This window comes from Pecten maximus, chromosome 5 (assembly GCF_902652985.1).
Source record: "Pecten maximus chromosome 5, xPecMax1.1, whole genome shotgun sequence".
NCBI lineage: Eukaryota > Metazoa > Mollusca > Bivalvia > Pectinida > Pectinidae > Pecten > Pecten maximus.
Window position 1 is genome coordinate 38,450,983 of NC_047019.1, and position 16,807 is coordinate 38,467,789.

Genomic DNA, 16,807 nt, shown 5'->3' on the forward strand with positions numbered 1-16,807 from the left:
TGTAGTCGTTTTGTAACTTACTGTAGTCGTTTAGGTACTTACTGTAGTCGTCTGGGAACTTACTGTAGTCGTTTGGGAACTTACTGTAGTCGTCTGGGAACTTACTGTAGTCGTTTCTGTACTTACTGTAGTCGTCTGGGAACTTACTGTAGTCGTCTGGGAACTTACTGTAGTCGTCTGGGAACTTACTGTAGTCGTCTGGGAACTTACTGTAGTCGTCTGGGAACTTACTGTAGTCGTCTGGGAACTTACTGTAGTCGTCTGGGAACTTACTGTAGTCGTTTCGGTACTTACTGTAGTCGTCTGGGAACTTACTGTAGTCGTCTGGGAACTTACTGTAGTCGTTTCGGTACTTACTGTAGTCGTATGGGAACTTACTGTAGTCGTTTCGGTACTTACTGTAGTCGTTTGGGTACTTACTGTAGTCGTCTGGGAACTTACTGTAGTCGTTTGGGAACTTACTGTAGTCGTCTGGGAACTTACTGTAGTCGTCTGGGAACTTACTGTAGTCGTTTCGGTACTTACTGTAGTCGTTTGGGAACTTACTGTAGTCGTCTGGGAACTTACTGTAGTCGTCTGGGAACTTACTGTAGTCGTCTGGGAACTTACTGTAGTCGTTTCGGTACTTACTGTAGTCGTTTGGGAACTTACTGTAGTCGTCTGGGAACTTACTGTAGTCGGGGGAGGAGCTTATAGCCAGTAATGACCACCAGGGTGTCGTTTTACTGAAAATGTGCTATACAGAATAGGAAAGGTTGTTATAGGTGATGTTGTCTCGTTGTCATATATAATATGTATGTCTCTACGGCATTTCGATATCAAAACCAGGGACATATATATATATTATACGTTCCTGTCAAAACTAAAAATAAATTTGAAATGAGGTATAGATCTAATATATGTTATAGCAGAGACATATATGTCTCTGGTTATAGGGTCATTCATGATGACGTCACACTAGTCAGAACTATAGATTAGGCCACGCCCATTGGTGGTCAGTAATATTGGCTTGGGTTAAGTAGTTATATAGTGAAAAAAATACAGGTGAGCTGATAGCTATTGATATAGTCATAGCAGTGAAAAATGAAATGCACCACGGGAAAGGGAATACTTCAAGCTTCAGTTTGGTACATTTAAAGTTTGGTCGAAAAATAGTGATACAGTGATAAATAGACAAACCACCAAAGTCAGACCACAAGTGGGAGGGGCTAAACTGGACATGGTGACATCACTGTATGTCAAAGGCGAGCTAGGGCTTATTGTGCATTCGGTGTACGCGTTGCGTTTCGCTTCTTTTACAATCGTCAATATACAACATCTGTCATAACACACAGAGGAATATCAACAAATCATGAAGTCCTGAGACGTCGGGTCGCTTCATATCGAATTAAGACTACCATGTAGTTCTTTTAACACGTGTCAGTTGTGGCTTCAGGAATGGAAACATCAAGAACACATACCACCTTTATTTTAGGCTTTATAAGCGGTTTTTTTGTGAAACATCATGAAAAAAACACCAACTAACAGTGTCATTTTTTCACGATTTGCTAAAAAAAAGAACAAGCAAAATTATTATTTTTAACGTCCTCACTTATTCAAGGAAATTGTGACATATCGTGAGAAAGTTGTACGTAGGTCAGGAAAAGGGTGAATATGGCTTTCGCATCTCGAAAATTAAACAGCAAGTTCAGAAGAGAAACTGATGTAAGTGACCCAATATTTCTTGGAACAAAATATAAGCCTATAACGTTATTATATATAGTTTACTGAAAAAGTCGATGTCATCCTCATCACAGGGAAATTAAGTAAAAAAAAGATACTAGAATTCACTTTTGATGAAACATATCTTGAGTAGATGGAACATTGACTAGAATCCCATAGCAGCAGCTACCTTCAAGAATCCGGATGAACCTAATATTATATGTGTACTGTAATGAATATAACGATTTGCTCACATAACTATGTTCTTTAGTAAAATGACATGGGCAAGGAAAATACTAAATCCAGACAGGTAATATGAAACCATATCGCCTACCTAAAACCTAAACAACAAATTCGTCATTAAGTGCAATATCAATTTGAAATGAAAGCTAATGAAAATCAAATAACCAACAGAATTGTTTCTTTAACAAATATTTATTAAAGTAACATTTGTATTTTTGAAGAAATATGTTGTTTGCAATGTGAGAGACAAACCACTGAGATTCCACCATTGCTATGGGAGTTATCACTCTATTATTGGCAAACTAGGGAATGATGTATCTCCTTCTTAAAACTCCCTTATAGTTAACCTTGAATACTCTTTACCTTCTTACATGATCTATTGATGTGATTCATCAAGACATTTGCTGGAGAGGACTATACCTTTCAGATGTTACTAGGTATCATTTTACCAATATTTCATCTTGGACTGCTTGGTACTTGTCAGGTGGATCCCGCTATTGTTTCCTATAGGCTGACACTGTTTCAGTGTATCATTGTCTTTTCTTTCTATCACTTTGTTTCAGAAGTTGTCTATAAAAGGACAGAATTGTATTTTCTAGTGTTAAATCACTGTAAGATATCAATTGACTGATGCAACATGAACATTATTTCTATATATAGGACATACTCTTTTCTAATTTTAGGAAAAATGCAGATTGACATTCCAAAGAGAGTTACAAGTTACAGGTGATTTTATTAGCAGACTTGGGTTAGACCATGAACTACAGGTAAGTTTTAAATGTGGTGTGAAACGTGAAACACCATAGTTTTCTCAAGAATGTTTAATTAGGTTACAGTAATCATCAAAAATGCTATTACTGGAAGTTCATCATCAATTTATTTTCATCCATTTACCTACTTCCTTGTGGTATAAACTTGTACAATGCAATTTTATTCAAATAATTAAAGAAGCAATCAATAAATTATAACTGAAAATTATACATTCTGTATTTTGTGCATTTCAGGGTCACCAAGGATGCGTTAATTGTCTTGAATGGAACGATAAAGGATCGTAAGTACCTAAACATTTGAAAAATGTATACAACAGGAATAATTGAACAAGCTTGAACAAGGATTTTGATTTCACTCACAAAACACAATCTTGGAATCTATCTGATGGCTGGCTGATCTGAATTTGAGCTAAAATGTGTAACCAATACATTTACTGAATGACATGGAGACAGCATTCTTTTGAAATATTCTTTTTTGATCAAAGTATCCCGGTTGAAATTTACATCAATAAAAATACTGAATATACATGACGAGCTGACTTCTCTAAGCAAGGTGTTCATATCACGGTGGCAGAGTGGTTAAGGTGTCCCGACACTTTATCACTAGCCCTCCACCTCTAGGGTTGCGAGTTCGAAACCTACATGGGGCAGTTGCCATGTACTGACCGTAGGCCGGTGGTTTTTCTCCGGGTACTCCGGTTTTCCTCCACCTCTAAAACCTGCCACATCCTTAAATGACCCTGGCTGTTAATAGGACGTTAAACAAAAACAAACAAACAAACATCCCGAAGGTGACATTCGGCTGTATGAGACAACCATCGGCATAGTCTACACCTGGTCAAACTTGTATTATGTACCTGTACTAGCGTGATCATAGACTACACTTGCCACTGTTGGCATATCATAATTGTATATATATTGTATTCTGTCCTGCCTTCATGACAGTATTATTTTCTGTATTTCACTATAAATTCTCTTTTCGGGAAAACTGATTCATCACTTTTTAGAAAGGTTCTGTATGCACTGCCAAACTAACAGGCTTCATGCTATTATACTGATGTAATAATATAAGTGGTTATTAAATTCAGGCAATTATATTTTCCTGATCAATGAAATGATTGTGTGTTATCTACAGATTACTAGCGAGTGGTTCTGATGACGTACAGGTGATAGTTTGGGATCCCTTCCTACACAAGCCATTATCTACCATTCGCACAGGTCACCAAGGCAACATTTTCTCTGTAAAGGTAATATAATTCATATCTGTCGCCTATACTGTAGTATGGTATCAAGGGATTGAGTGTCAAACTACAGGCAGTAATAAATGTAAACTCAATCATGTATATGATTTGAGGAATTCAGGGGATCATTGTTGGGGTACATGAATGTAAACACAATAATGTATATAATTTGAGGGATCCTTGTTAGGATACATACACGTAAACATAAATGTTAACACAATGATGTATATAATTTAAGGGATCATTGTTGGAGTACATAAATGATCATGGCATGAAATATGTTTCATTGTATCTGATTTGTTGGTGCAGCTGACTGTATCTTCAGTATAGTGCTAATGTTGACAATGTATGCTCCCTGTACCTAACTTTCTCGTATGATTTCAGTTCCTGCCTAGTTCCAATGATTCTGTGATAGTAACTGGTGCTGCAGACTGTAAGATCCGAGTACATGACATCAACTCACAAGAGACGACCCAGGTTTTTTCTTCACATGCAGGGCGGGTGAAACGTCTTGCTGTGGCACCCAATGTCCCATTTATGTTTTGGAGTGCTGCAGAAGATGGTACCATAATGTAAGTCTGGTCTTTAAGTATTTGTATCCACTCAGAAGTATGTTTAACAGGACATTCAGTCAGTTTCTGAGAGTTACTGAGTGGATATTTATTTTACATTATGGTGATTCATGATTATAATATATAATTAGTATGTCTCTGTAAATGTATGATTATAGGGAAATTGGATTGTGGTCTTGACCTGAATTTTAGTAATAAGTATATATATTCTGCAAAGAACATTTGTTTTAACAATGTAAGGGATGTAATCATGTATTGCAGGCAACATGATTTGAGGACACCAGAGAAAAGTCAAGGTAATGGTGATCCTCAGAATGTCCTGATCAACCTCAATGCTCACATGGGTGGGAGTGCGGAAGCCAAGTGTCTCGCTGTTAATCCCCTGCGGCCTGACCTGCTGGCTGTCGGAGCCAATGATCCCTATGTTCGTCTGTATGACCGTAGAATGCTTAGTTGTAAGAGCATGAAGCTGCCAGCGGAATCCAGTAGCAGGTATAATATTGTTATAGGAGTTTATTAAACTTTTGTATTTGTCACAAACAGCGGGTTGGAGATCACCAAAATTTATATTGCTAAACATTAACAAAATACCGGTATACAGTAGTAGAAAAAATGGTACTCACCTTAAGAATATTGAACTAGTGAGGTTTTTTGGTAAATTGGTCTAGAGATTCAGACAAGCACCTACTCATTAAATTTTGAGCTGGACTTGTGTAATTAATAGCTTTCCAGACTTGTAAGCTAGCTAGATAAAAGAAATGCATTAATTTGAACATTATCAATAGTAACAAAGTATACCTTTTCATGACACTGGTATTTGTTGGCTTACTTGAAAGGTGATTAATATCATTAAGTCTCTTTATAATTTTCATTTAAATTCAGTTATGAATTGAAGTGTTAAGGAAAAAAGCTGTTGTATGAGTTTGCAGTAATGATGATAAGAACAACAGTCAATTCAATTATCACCATAAAATAACTCTGAATCATAATAAATCACACAATATTGAATAAACAAAAATGATATAATCTAATTTTTAGCATAAAATCACAAAAAGAAAAAATCTCAGCACTACTTTAGTACCTCAATTGATGTATTGTCACTCAGTTCCAGTTATCAGATTGACATTTCAATCATCAACCATAAGGAATCTTAGTGTAAAAACCTTTAATCTTTTTCAGATTACCGTGGGAAATGTCTGATATTTCCATCAACAATCCACCAGAAGATTTTGCCTTACCCCAGGGCTGTGTCAAGTATTATATAGCAGGTATATACAAACATGTGGTTGTCATTTTGTCGTGAGGATATATCTGTGGTCAGTTGTTGTCTCATAGAGGTATAAAGCTGTCACACATTCACTTTTCATCAATCTTCTACTGCAACCCCCCCCCCCCCCCACACACACACAAATATATTGTGTAACAGAAACCTTACCACAGTCAAGGCTTCTGTTACATGTAAATGGAAAAACAACACATAAAATAGAAAAAAAGGAGAGGCAAAGCAAAATTATTTCAGATATTTCACCAGTCTGAATTTCTGGTTGAAAAAAGGAAATATGTCCTGTCCCCCGATTTACTAAGGCAATTTTCAATTCCACCAGATCAATTTTAACCCAATATCATTCAAATCCTCACCTCATTGCTGAGTGTTATTTTAGTTCTCAGAACTGTTAGATATTGGAAGTCTCCCGTTAGCAAAAAACCCAGTTTTGTCAACTTCTTGTCAGTTGAAGTACAGTTACAAAAAGTATTGGGTTCCATTCAATGCTATATGTGAGCCAAATAGAATGTATTTACCAGAAAATAAACAAGTGCATATGCATTCCAAAATTTTATAATCCTCATTTTGAATATTTGTATAGGACATTTGCCCCAGAAGCAGTTAGACTATAAAAAGCGTTACAGAACTTTGGCTGCCACTTATGTGACCTTCAGTCCTGATGGACGGGAGCTGCTGGTGAATCTGGGTGGAGAACAGATCTACTTATTTGATATCAATAATAACAGGGTTCCAGAAAAGTTTGACATATCAATGGTTTTAGCTGCCAATGGAATCGTCAAAGGTAAGTGTTCTGGTATGGAGAATCTGTAAACTCCATGTAGGTAGAAATTAAGATTAAGATAATCCGAAATCCATGTGGTAAGAAAAACGTCCATTAAGATAATCCAAAATCCATGTGGTTAGAAAAACGTCCATTAAGATAATCCAAAATCCATGTGGTTATAAAAAAGTCCATGAAGATAACCCAAACTCCATGTGGTTAGAAAAATGTCCATTAAAATAACCCAAAAGATGTATTAAATAAAGAGTAGAAAATGATAACTGATTGATATAAATGTCTTTCAGAAGCAGCCTGTTCCCATAGCAATGGATTCAGTTTGCATAAAAATGGAACTACAAATGGTGTGAGTAATGGGCTACATACTGCAACAGGGGCCGCGGCGGCAGCCATGATGAAGGCAGAGATGGAAGTGGAGGAGAAACAGCGAGACATACACACAGGGAAGAGGTTGGTAACCGACACCAGAGAAACCTAACTAGAAATAGAGAAACATTTAGTCATTCTGTATATCTGAAATAAATTTATCTCTAACCTTATAACATTTGTTGAAATCTGATGCCAAATATGGTGTACAGGAATAACAAAATGTGTATTTTCATTGGTGGATGGATGGTCAAGTAAATGTTTGGATCAGAGATACCAATGTCTGAGATTTCTTTATAGATTAAATAGTTCCCATGCTGTTTACATGTGAAAAACTGTTTACCAATGTATGTTCAAACATTTTTATTCATGACCAGTCAAAAACATTGTTCATTTGACATGTTGTGTTTTGTCCTACCAGTTCTTATACCCTAGTATTTCATCATTAACATTTTATATTTACCAGACAAAGGATGGAGGGGAAACCTCTGCCCACATTTGTGGAGGCTTTGAAGAAACGTGCCAATACATTTTTTGAGAAGGAACAGTATTCCAAGGCCATCATTGCCTACAACGAAGCCATTGCTCGCGTGTCTTATGCCTCTGTGTTATACGGCAACAGGGCAGCTGCTTTCATGAAGAGGAAGTGGTAAGTCGCTCCTTTTGAAACACGTTTGGGTTCTTTGTACAGTGTTTAGAATGAGGCCATAAACAGAACCTATTGTCAATAGACATTTAAGTTCCTCACCTGGATTGTTCTGAAGGTGGGAGGTGATTAATCACTTAGTCCTTCATGTCACCTCTGCTGTCTTTGACAATTTCTGTGTCCCTATCTCCATTGTGTTTTAAAATGTTCACATCAAAATAAATTAAATTTTCATTCAGAATTATAGTAGTTTATATTTATTGTATTTATAGTGGTTAAAAATCTGATGTACATGTATCTGTTATTATATAAACTATGCAGACAAAGCAGGTTGCCTATTTCAATATGTAACTTTTCAGGTATAAATCTTGACAGACCTGTAGATATTAAGGCAAGCCTTGAAAGTCTTCGTGGAGATTTACCATAATAACCTATTTTAAGATATAACCGATATTTTTTTCAACAAGTCCAAACATTTGGACTGTGATAAATGAAAACAGCATAGGTCTCTTAATGTTTCTGGTGTGTTCCAAAACCACCTAAATAGAATATTAGGCACCATGCATGTTTGGTCTGAAGGATTAGTGCTATTATACTACTGTTTCATTTTAAAGGGACGGAGACCTGTACGCAGCCTTACGGGACTGCCACAGTGCATTGAACCTTGATCCAAACCATCTTAAGGCCCACTTTCGCCTGGCTCGGTGTCTGTACGAACTCTCTTGGCCACAGGAGGCCTATCATTGTCTCCAACATTTCAAACACAAATTCCCAGACTATGCAAAGAGCCATGCTTGTGAGGCACTTGACCGAGACATCAAGGCAGCTTTATACTCAGGGACGTGTACTCCAGGTAAATGGTTATGCTGAATAGTCAAAGGTCAACATGCCAGATGTACATATCTTGTGTTCTACTGACCATTTAAGCAATGAACAGTGGTTTTAATGTTGTTATAGTTGATATGGCAGCAAGATGTATGGTGGGCAAATGGCATGGGAACACATGTTAGTTGGCATAACAACATTAAAACCACTGTTCAATACTTATATTTACATTGTCTTACCATTTTTGTCAACTTTGAAAAAGACTAAACCAATACAAAATATAACTGCCATTTTTAAAGTCACATGACCCACTGGGTGTTATATCCAGAGGCACTGGGTGTTATAGGCGTATGGTGGCAACTGCCTCTGAGCATTGTGTGAATGGGGAAACACAGAGAAAATGTAAATATAAGTAAATGATGTAGTGTATATATCTGTATCAGTATCCATTCCTGTCCCCTGTGGTGTCCATTGTGTATGTTTCCTAATAAACCTGCTGTGTGATTACCTGTACCTTGTTGTGTTATATAGATGAGAAGGAGGGTAGTGCATCATCCGATTCCTCTGAATCTCCCATAAAGAAGAAAGCAACAACGCCTATCTCTGATCAGGAGAAGTATTGGCGGGATGAGGCGTACGATTACCATTCTCGCTTCTGTGGTCACTGTAACACAACAACGGACATAAAGGAGGCAAACTTCTTTGGCAGGTACAGGCATTTAGTGTAATGGCCTACTGTGTCAAACACAATTTGTTCACTCTTTGCATGCAACATGTTGGAGTCATCCTTGCAAACCACAGTCAGAAAGTAATTTATCAACATTTTCATTTCAGATTCTTAGTTTATCTATTTTCAAACTGTTCCATCAAGATTGTCTCCATCGTCATTAGTTCTTTCCCATTACAATTATTAATGTCATGTTTCAATCACTGATGACTAAAGGAGTAAAGTCACTGAAAACAGTTTCCATAACATGTATGAATAAGTAAAATTTTCATTGTAAAACGTCGATTATCTTTGTCATCATAGGAGGCAGGATTTCTCCTTGGAGATATCCTATATAATGTGTTAGAGTAGTATTTCAGTAAGACTATACATGTATCAGTAATGAGTTGCCTTCATTAAGATCAGTATGTTGGATTTTGGCAGTAATATATCATTTGTGTTTGTTTTCTCAAACCCAGTGTTTTTTCAGAATAACATGACTTTATTCACCTTAATCTGAAATATTTGTCTGGTTATGATGGCTTACCTAGTGCATTTTATTGTATCTTACCAGGGGAATTTGTTATAATTGTTTTTTTTTATAAGAAGAAATATTTAGATTCACTTGATACATCAAATAGACTGTTACATTTTGATTTCTGTCTTTTCAATTATTCTTTTGTCCTACCATACACAGAAAGCTTTACATTGCTTGGTGATCACCACACAGAAGAAGGCTCACGACATTGCATTGTTTGCAATGGTACTGTAATATTATAGTAATGAAATGAACTGTTGTAGAGATTAGAAAAAATGGAGGACTCTTTTTTTTAAACTGACTCTTGTTATTAGCTATGCATTTATACAATTTGTTGGAATAAAATGATACTGAATTACTGAATATCCACAAAATGCCTTTATAAATTATTTTACAGTAATGGTCAGTACATAGTCGCCGGTTCAGACGATGGGTCATTCTTCATCTGGGAGAAGCGAACTACCAACATAGTACGAGTATTAAGGGGAGACGACTCTATAGTTAATTGTTTACAGCCACATCCAACGTGTTGTCTCTTAGCCACCAGTGGTATTGATCCTGTTGTCAGACTTTGGAGTCCCCGGGCTGAGGTAAGAACAATATTTTATTCATCTTCTGAGATAAAAAAAGAGTTACAGATAATTTTTATTCAGTGTTGATATCAATTAATACATATACTGTATTATTTATGTTTTAATATGTTGGAACTTGTTCATTAATAAAACATTCATTGAAAACTTTGATCAAACTCTGCCATCAATCACTCTCTCTTCAGCCTGTGTAACTTTCCACCAACACTATTACAATATTTACCGTATTTATCCTGTAGATTTACCAAGGGGGCCATCAAATCTCCAAGTAGGATAGTCTTATTGCAGGGCATTGATATAGTAATTGTTGTTACTGATCAGCAATAGACATTGGTGGATTATTGCTATATAATATGGTACTAGCAGCCGAGTTCTTCCCCAATATAAATCATGAATGCAGGAGGATATGAATTATCTTGTCCTGAGTTAGGTTATTTAACTTGTTGGAGTTGTACACCAAGACTTCCTAACTCATTGTCCATTTAATGTATTAACGTATCAATTCATGTACATATTCATATACATTTATATGGATTGTGGGTCGGGAAGTTATGCCAAGCCTACGATTCTATATTAGTTTTTGCTATTCTATAAGGAGTTATATCCCTTTTCTGTATTGTATTTCATCATCACAATGGTTGATTTTGTCTTGGATCAATATTGGTGAAATTTCTTCTGGATGATTGTTAACCTAGATTATCATGTTTTTGGAAGTGTATGTACATGTATTAACTATTTTATATGGTGTACTAGTTACCCATGATTTTATCATATTGTAAACTGATAATCTTGACAGGATGGAACAAAAAATGACCGAGAGGTTGACAACTCAGATGATGCAGCATTAGCCAATCAAAAAAGGATGAACGCTGACCCTCTGGAAGTGATGTTGATGAACATGGGCTATCGTATAACAGGTGTGTTTGATGTTGATGAGGAGGAAGGGGGACCTAGGAATGACCAGGCTGTACAGTGCCGACCTAGCTGAAAATTAAACACCAATAAAAATGTATGAACTTGATTACAGGTCACTATGTATGGGCTTGATCAGTGTTGATAAATGTCGCTTAAGACACGTAGTACACCAACTCATAAAGATTTTAATTTGGATTTATGGCAAAGAGGAAGATAAACATATCTGAGTTACCAGATAAAGCAATTTCTGACATAATATTCAAAACCATTTGTTACTTTGGTTACTTTATTCTACATTTGCTCATCTAATTGCCGTGATCATGATGTCGAGGATGAGATATTGGTGACGTGGACAATTGAAACAGTGCATCGGAATTGCTGTTGGTGAGTGGAACTACTGGCAGCAATATTTGGTTTCATTTCCAAAATATCCTTTTGAACAATTTTCATCCAGTGTTTTATTTGATGTTCTTCAACATATTTTTGGACTAAAGAAAAATAAATCTTTCAAGGTGTTACAGAAAGTGAAGAAAAGTGGTATTCTCTAAAATATTGAACACAAAGTTAATAGATATTCCATAGAATGATTTGACATGGATTGAAAAGAGAGAGAGGGGGGGGGGGGGGGTTGATATTCTATTAATCTATACAAAACGTTAATACAAAGCGTTATTTTTGTATTTATATGCGAGCACATGGTTTTTTATGAGTTGGGTAATTGATTTCTTAGTGGTGTAATTTGTGCAAAAGCATACTTATTTTGGTCAAAAGCTGGTTTGTAAATGAGATGTAAAGATGTGTTTGTTGAGAAATGGCTGAATTGTATTGTAAAACGTTATTATTACACATCTACACCAGGTAGAAATAATGTCACAGGAAGTTTGTAATATGCTCTTTTGAATTTTAGTTCAAAGATGCCTTTTGTAAATTATTAATTTTTCTTCCTTTTAAATACAACAGATCGAACATGAGTCTCAATGTAGATATGGAATTAATAACAAGAATAACAATAATAATTTGATGTGTGTCACAAGCCTATAGAGGAGTGAATTGTTTAACAGATACGACAATGACTGGATGTAAGACTATTTAGCACAACACATAACTCATATCTCTGAGAATATAAGCTATTACGACTTGAATCATTTTTCAGTAGAGAGAGAATAATGTTATATCGTAAAGGTGTCTTCTTTTTATGACATGACATTATGGTCATTACACAAATTGGAGAGATGTTAATGACATGGCAGAACAGGCCAGTAATGTACTGTACTCTACTGATGGAAAAGGACATCATTAGAATTCTCCTTATGTGTTTCACCATTTGTCACTTAACATGGAATCCTAATTCTGTGTAGGAAATTTGAAATTCTCACTTTTTTTTTAATCCCCAAGAAGTTGTTGCATACTTTGAAAATGGAACTATGGTACTGTATCTTATGAATACTGTATGAATGATGGATGACCACCCCCTTGTTAATTTGTCTTTCATTATTTGTTAGATTTTGTTTGTTTGTACATGTTTATTGCCATTGCAAAAGAATTGCCAAATAATGCTGTCCCCAATAGGAGTTGTGATGAAGTAGCGTATAGCCATGGAAATCATACAGATGTACATCGGAAAGCTTGTTGTTTTTTGTATTGTATTCTGAATATAAGGGAACGTGGTGATCAGATTTTGTTTATCTTATAACAGACTTTTCCCCACCAACATGACCAAGGTACTTTATATGTATGCAGAAATTCTTGTTAACATAGATATATGATAAAACTGTTTGTCATGCGTTATCTTAGTATGATAATAGGCTTTTATTTACCAGATAAACATTTCATGATAGGAAATCAGGTTTCTGTTTACTAGGTGACATCTCAGTATAGGAAATAAGCTTTCTGTTTACTAGGTTACATCTCAGTATAGGAAATAAGCTTTCTGTTTACTAGGCGACATCTCAGTATAGGAAATAAGCTTTCTGTTTACTAGGTTACATCTCAGTATAGGAAATCAGGTTTCTGTTTACTAGGTGACATCTCAGTATAGGAAATAAGCTTTCTGTTTACTAGGCGACATCTCAGTATAGGAAATAAGCTTTCTGTTTACTAGGTTACATCTCAGTATAGGAAATAAGCTTTCTGTTTACTAGGTTATATCTCAGTATAGGAAATAAGCTTTCTGTTTACTATAGGTGACATCTCAGTATAGGAAATAAGCTTTTTGTTTACTAGGTTACATCTCAATATAGGAAATAAGCTTTTTGTTTACTAGGTTACATCTCAGTATAGGAAATAAGGTTTCTGTTTACCGGATGACAGTTCAATATAGGAAGTAAGCTTTTTATTTTCATGGGGACGTCTTGGTATAGGAAATAAGCTTTCTGTTTACAATTTTTTTAAACATCCAAGTTTAGAAATAAGCTTTCTGTATACAATGCATGCAGCATCTCATTATAGGAAATAAGCTTTCTGTTTCCCATGTGGCATCTCAGTATAGGAAATAAGCTTTCTTGTTACAAGGTGAAAACTTAGTATAGAAAATAAGTTTTCTTATTACAAAGTGACATCTCAGTTAAGGAAATAAGCTTTCTGTTTCTCATGTGACAACTCAGTATAGGAAATAAGTTATCTGTTTCCCATGTAACAACTCAGTATAGGAAATAAGCTTTCTGTTTCCCATGTGGCATCTCAGTATAGGAAATAATCTTTCTTGTTACAAGGTGAAAACTTAGTATAGAAAATAAGCTTTCTTATTACAAGGTGCGTCTCAGTTAAGGAAATAAGCTTTCTGTTTCGCATGGGACAACTCAGTATAGGAAATAAGCTTTATGTTTCTCATGTGACAACTCAGTATAGGAAATAAGCTTTCTGTTTACCGGATGACTCAGTATAGGAAATAAGCTTTCTGTTTACCAGGTGACTCAGTATAGGAAATAAGCTTTCTGTTTACCAGGTGACTCAGTATAGGAAATAAGTTTCTGTTTACCAGGTGACTCAGTATAGGAAATAAGCTTTCTGTTTACCAGGTAACATCTCAGTTTAGGAAATAAGCTTTCTGTTTACCAGGTTACATCTCAGTATAGGAAATAAGCTTTCCGTTTACTTGGTTACATCTCAGTATAGGAAATAAGCTTTCCGTTTACTTGGTTACATCTCAGTATAGGAAATAAACTTTCTGTTTACTGGATGACATTTTAGCATAGGAAGTAAGCTTTTTATTTTCATGGTGACACCTCAGTATAGGAACTAAGCTTTCGGTTTACAATTTTTTCAACATCCAAGTTTAGAAAATTAGCTTTCTGTGTACAATTCATGCAGCATCTCATTATAGGAAATAAGCTTTCTGTTTACCAGATGACTTCTCAGTATAGTAAAGAAGCTTTTGTGTATACCAGGTGACCCCTCTGTATATGAAAGAAGATTTGTTGCCAAGAAGCTTTAAGTACCTCTTTTTAATAACCACTTGAGTGTTTCTTAAACTTTTGAGGTACCTTCACACTAAAACATGTCATAATTGATGACTTTGTGAATGAAAAAAATGTTGCAAGTAGGCAAACTTTCTCTAGCATTCATTGTTGATACCACTGTTAAAATGGCTTGTTTTGTTGTTAATCCCTTCATTGTGATAAATTGATATACTTGTATCATGCTCGTATAGATTTTAAGTACATAGTACAATTTACGCATTGTTAAACACAGATTATCTGTTACTGCCCTACAAGTGTTTCCCGGGCAGATAATTAGCTGTTTATAAGCCATTTATATTCAATGTTGAATTAAGATTCTCCATTCTCACAAGATTCTAATTTGGTGTAAAAACTACAAATATGTCATTCATACAAATGCTATGTATAGTGATGAGTTAGTTTATCCAGTTAAAAGTTTCCTGTGTATTATAAACATTACGACAGTGGTCTGCCATGTAGTGTTTTGCTCTGTAAGAGAAAAATGTTGAATTATGATGCTATTTTGTCAACCAGGTTTACCCAAATCATGTATGGATACCGAGATGAAACCAACCAATGTCTAAACATACTCTGATATTATTCTTGGTTTTCTTTTAAGTACTTTTCAAGTACCTTCTTAATATCTTAAGATGTTTGACTGGTCCTCACAAATCTTAAAGAATCACATTACATTGTATGTACATTTATACTTCTGACATACTTAAGATTGTTTTTGTTATTACTTGAATTGTACTGTGATTTATTATAAGATATCGGTCGATATTTTTTTCCGGTCAATAAAACCATGTATCAACCTGATTAAAGGCTGTAATTGTATGTTATTTTGTATGTCTTTTTTCATAGATGGCTATTTCAATGCTCAGTTCAGTGTTAATCTTCAGAAACAACTATAGATCAGCTAGAAGTTTCTGTTTTAAATCTGGTTCCCTGTCTGAAAACTAGGTTAATTCGTAAGACCAGTGTTAACTTTTGTCATTGTTACCTTAATGTACTGATTTGGGGTACCCCTTACAAGTGTATTGTTGGGGTACAAGCTGTTGTTTCTGTGTTACTGAGACACAAAGAGATATGTTTCTCTATAATTTGACAGAATGGAAGACTTGTACTACTGGCAGATTGTAAAGTTTCTGAGTTATAAACATACACCATATTGATAGCTTCCTCTGTAATAAAATACTTTTGAGTACTACTGTTTTTCTGTTGTTTTTTTTGTTGTTTTTTTTAACTTTGTTATATATTAGGCCTATAGGCCACATGCTTCCATATAATTGTAACCCAGCTGAAACAGTTCATGTGTGACAGAAATGTTACATCATGGAAAACAAAAAAACACCCAGATGTGTTACAATGTATTGAGCTCCACACACATCCCACCACACACACACACACACACACACACACACACACAACCTTATCTTCAAATGTACATGTAATTTAGATTTAACTCATATTAACACCATTTAGATTAAGCTCATATTCACACCATTTAGATTAAGCTCATATTCACACCATTTAGATTAAGCTCATATTCACACCATTTAGATTAAGCTCATATTCACACCATTTAGATTTAGCTCATATTCACACCATTTATATTTAGCTCATATTCACACCATTTAGATTAGGCTCATATTCACACCATTTAGATTTAGCTCATATTCACACTATTTAGATTTAGCTCATATTCACACCATTTAGATTAAGCTCATATTCACACCATTTAGATTTAGTTCATATTCACACCATTTAGATTAAGCTCATATTCACACCATTTATATTAAGCTCATATTCACACCATTTAGATTTAGTTCATATTCACACCATTTAGATTTAGCTCATATTCACACCATTTAGATTAAGCTCATATTCACACCATAGTACCATAGTATATATCATACCATCAATGTCTACAATGTACACCTGATTAGATTTTGACAGTCATTGGTCAGGGTTGAAGGTCAAATGTCGCACTTGACCACTTTAAGATATAAAAAAAGTCGTGTATGTGATATCTCAAGATCCCCTGGACAGATCTAGTTCACATAAACTGGATATTGCCATACATGTACATAAATCATTTTTGGTCCCAACTCTTGCATGCAAGACTACCCCTCAGGTAGTCAAAGTCAAGGTTAAACCATATTCGAATTCCAAGAGTTTGTCTGTCAAAAAT

General features: G+C 35.3%; 1 protein-coding gene across 5 annotated transcripts; it reads left to right on the top strand.

The window, feature by feature from the left end:
- The first annotated feature begins 1,335 nt into the window (after positions 1-1,335).
- Positions 1,336-15,828, top strand: LOC117327986 (WD and tetratricopeptide repeats protein 1-like). 5 transcript variants are annotated; one of them, XR_004532766.1, is made up of 15 exons: positions 1,336-1,704; positions 2,628-2,711; positions 2,949-2,995; positions 3,850-3,961; positions 4,340-4,527; positions 4,789-5,019; positions 5,707-5,795; positions 6,393-6,593; positions 6,878-7,040; positions 7,423-7,605; positions 8,217-8,455; positions 8,959-9,136; positions 10,069-10,261; positions 11,058-14,120; positions 14,194-15,828. XR_004532766.1 is itself a non-coding variant. In XM_033885270.1 (14 exons), the coding sequence occupies exons 1-14, from the start codon at positions 1,654-1,656 to the stop codon at positions 11,247-11,249; spliced, it is 2,151 nt and encodes a 716-aa protein (XP_033741161.1). In that variant the 5' UTR covers positions 1,336-1,653; the 3' UTR covers positions 11,250-15,828. The 5 variants fall into 5 exon arrangements, 1 of the variants encoding a protein (XP_033741161.1); XR_004532764.1 differs by having other exon boundaries at positions 11,058-13,887; positions 14,084-15,828; XR_004532767.1 differs by having other exon boundaries at positions 11,058-13,887; positions 14,121-15,828.
- The last annotated feature ends 979 nt before the right edge of the window (positions 15,829-16,807 follow it).

Coding starts and splice junctions, on each gene's coding strand:
- LOC117327986 (XM_033885270.1), top strand. CDS start 1,654: ATGGCTTTCGCATCTCGAAAATTAAACAGCAAGTTCAGAAGAGAAACT. Junction 2,712..2,948: donor GGTTAGACCATGAACTACAG/GTAAGTTTTAAA, acceptor TGTGCATTTCAG/GGTCACCAAGGATGCGTTAA. Junction 2,996..3,849: donor GAATGGAACGATAAAGGATC/GTAAGTACCTAA, acceptor TGTTATCTACAG/ATTACTAGCGAGTGGTTCTG.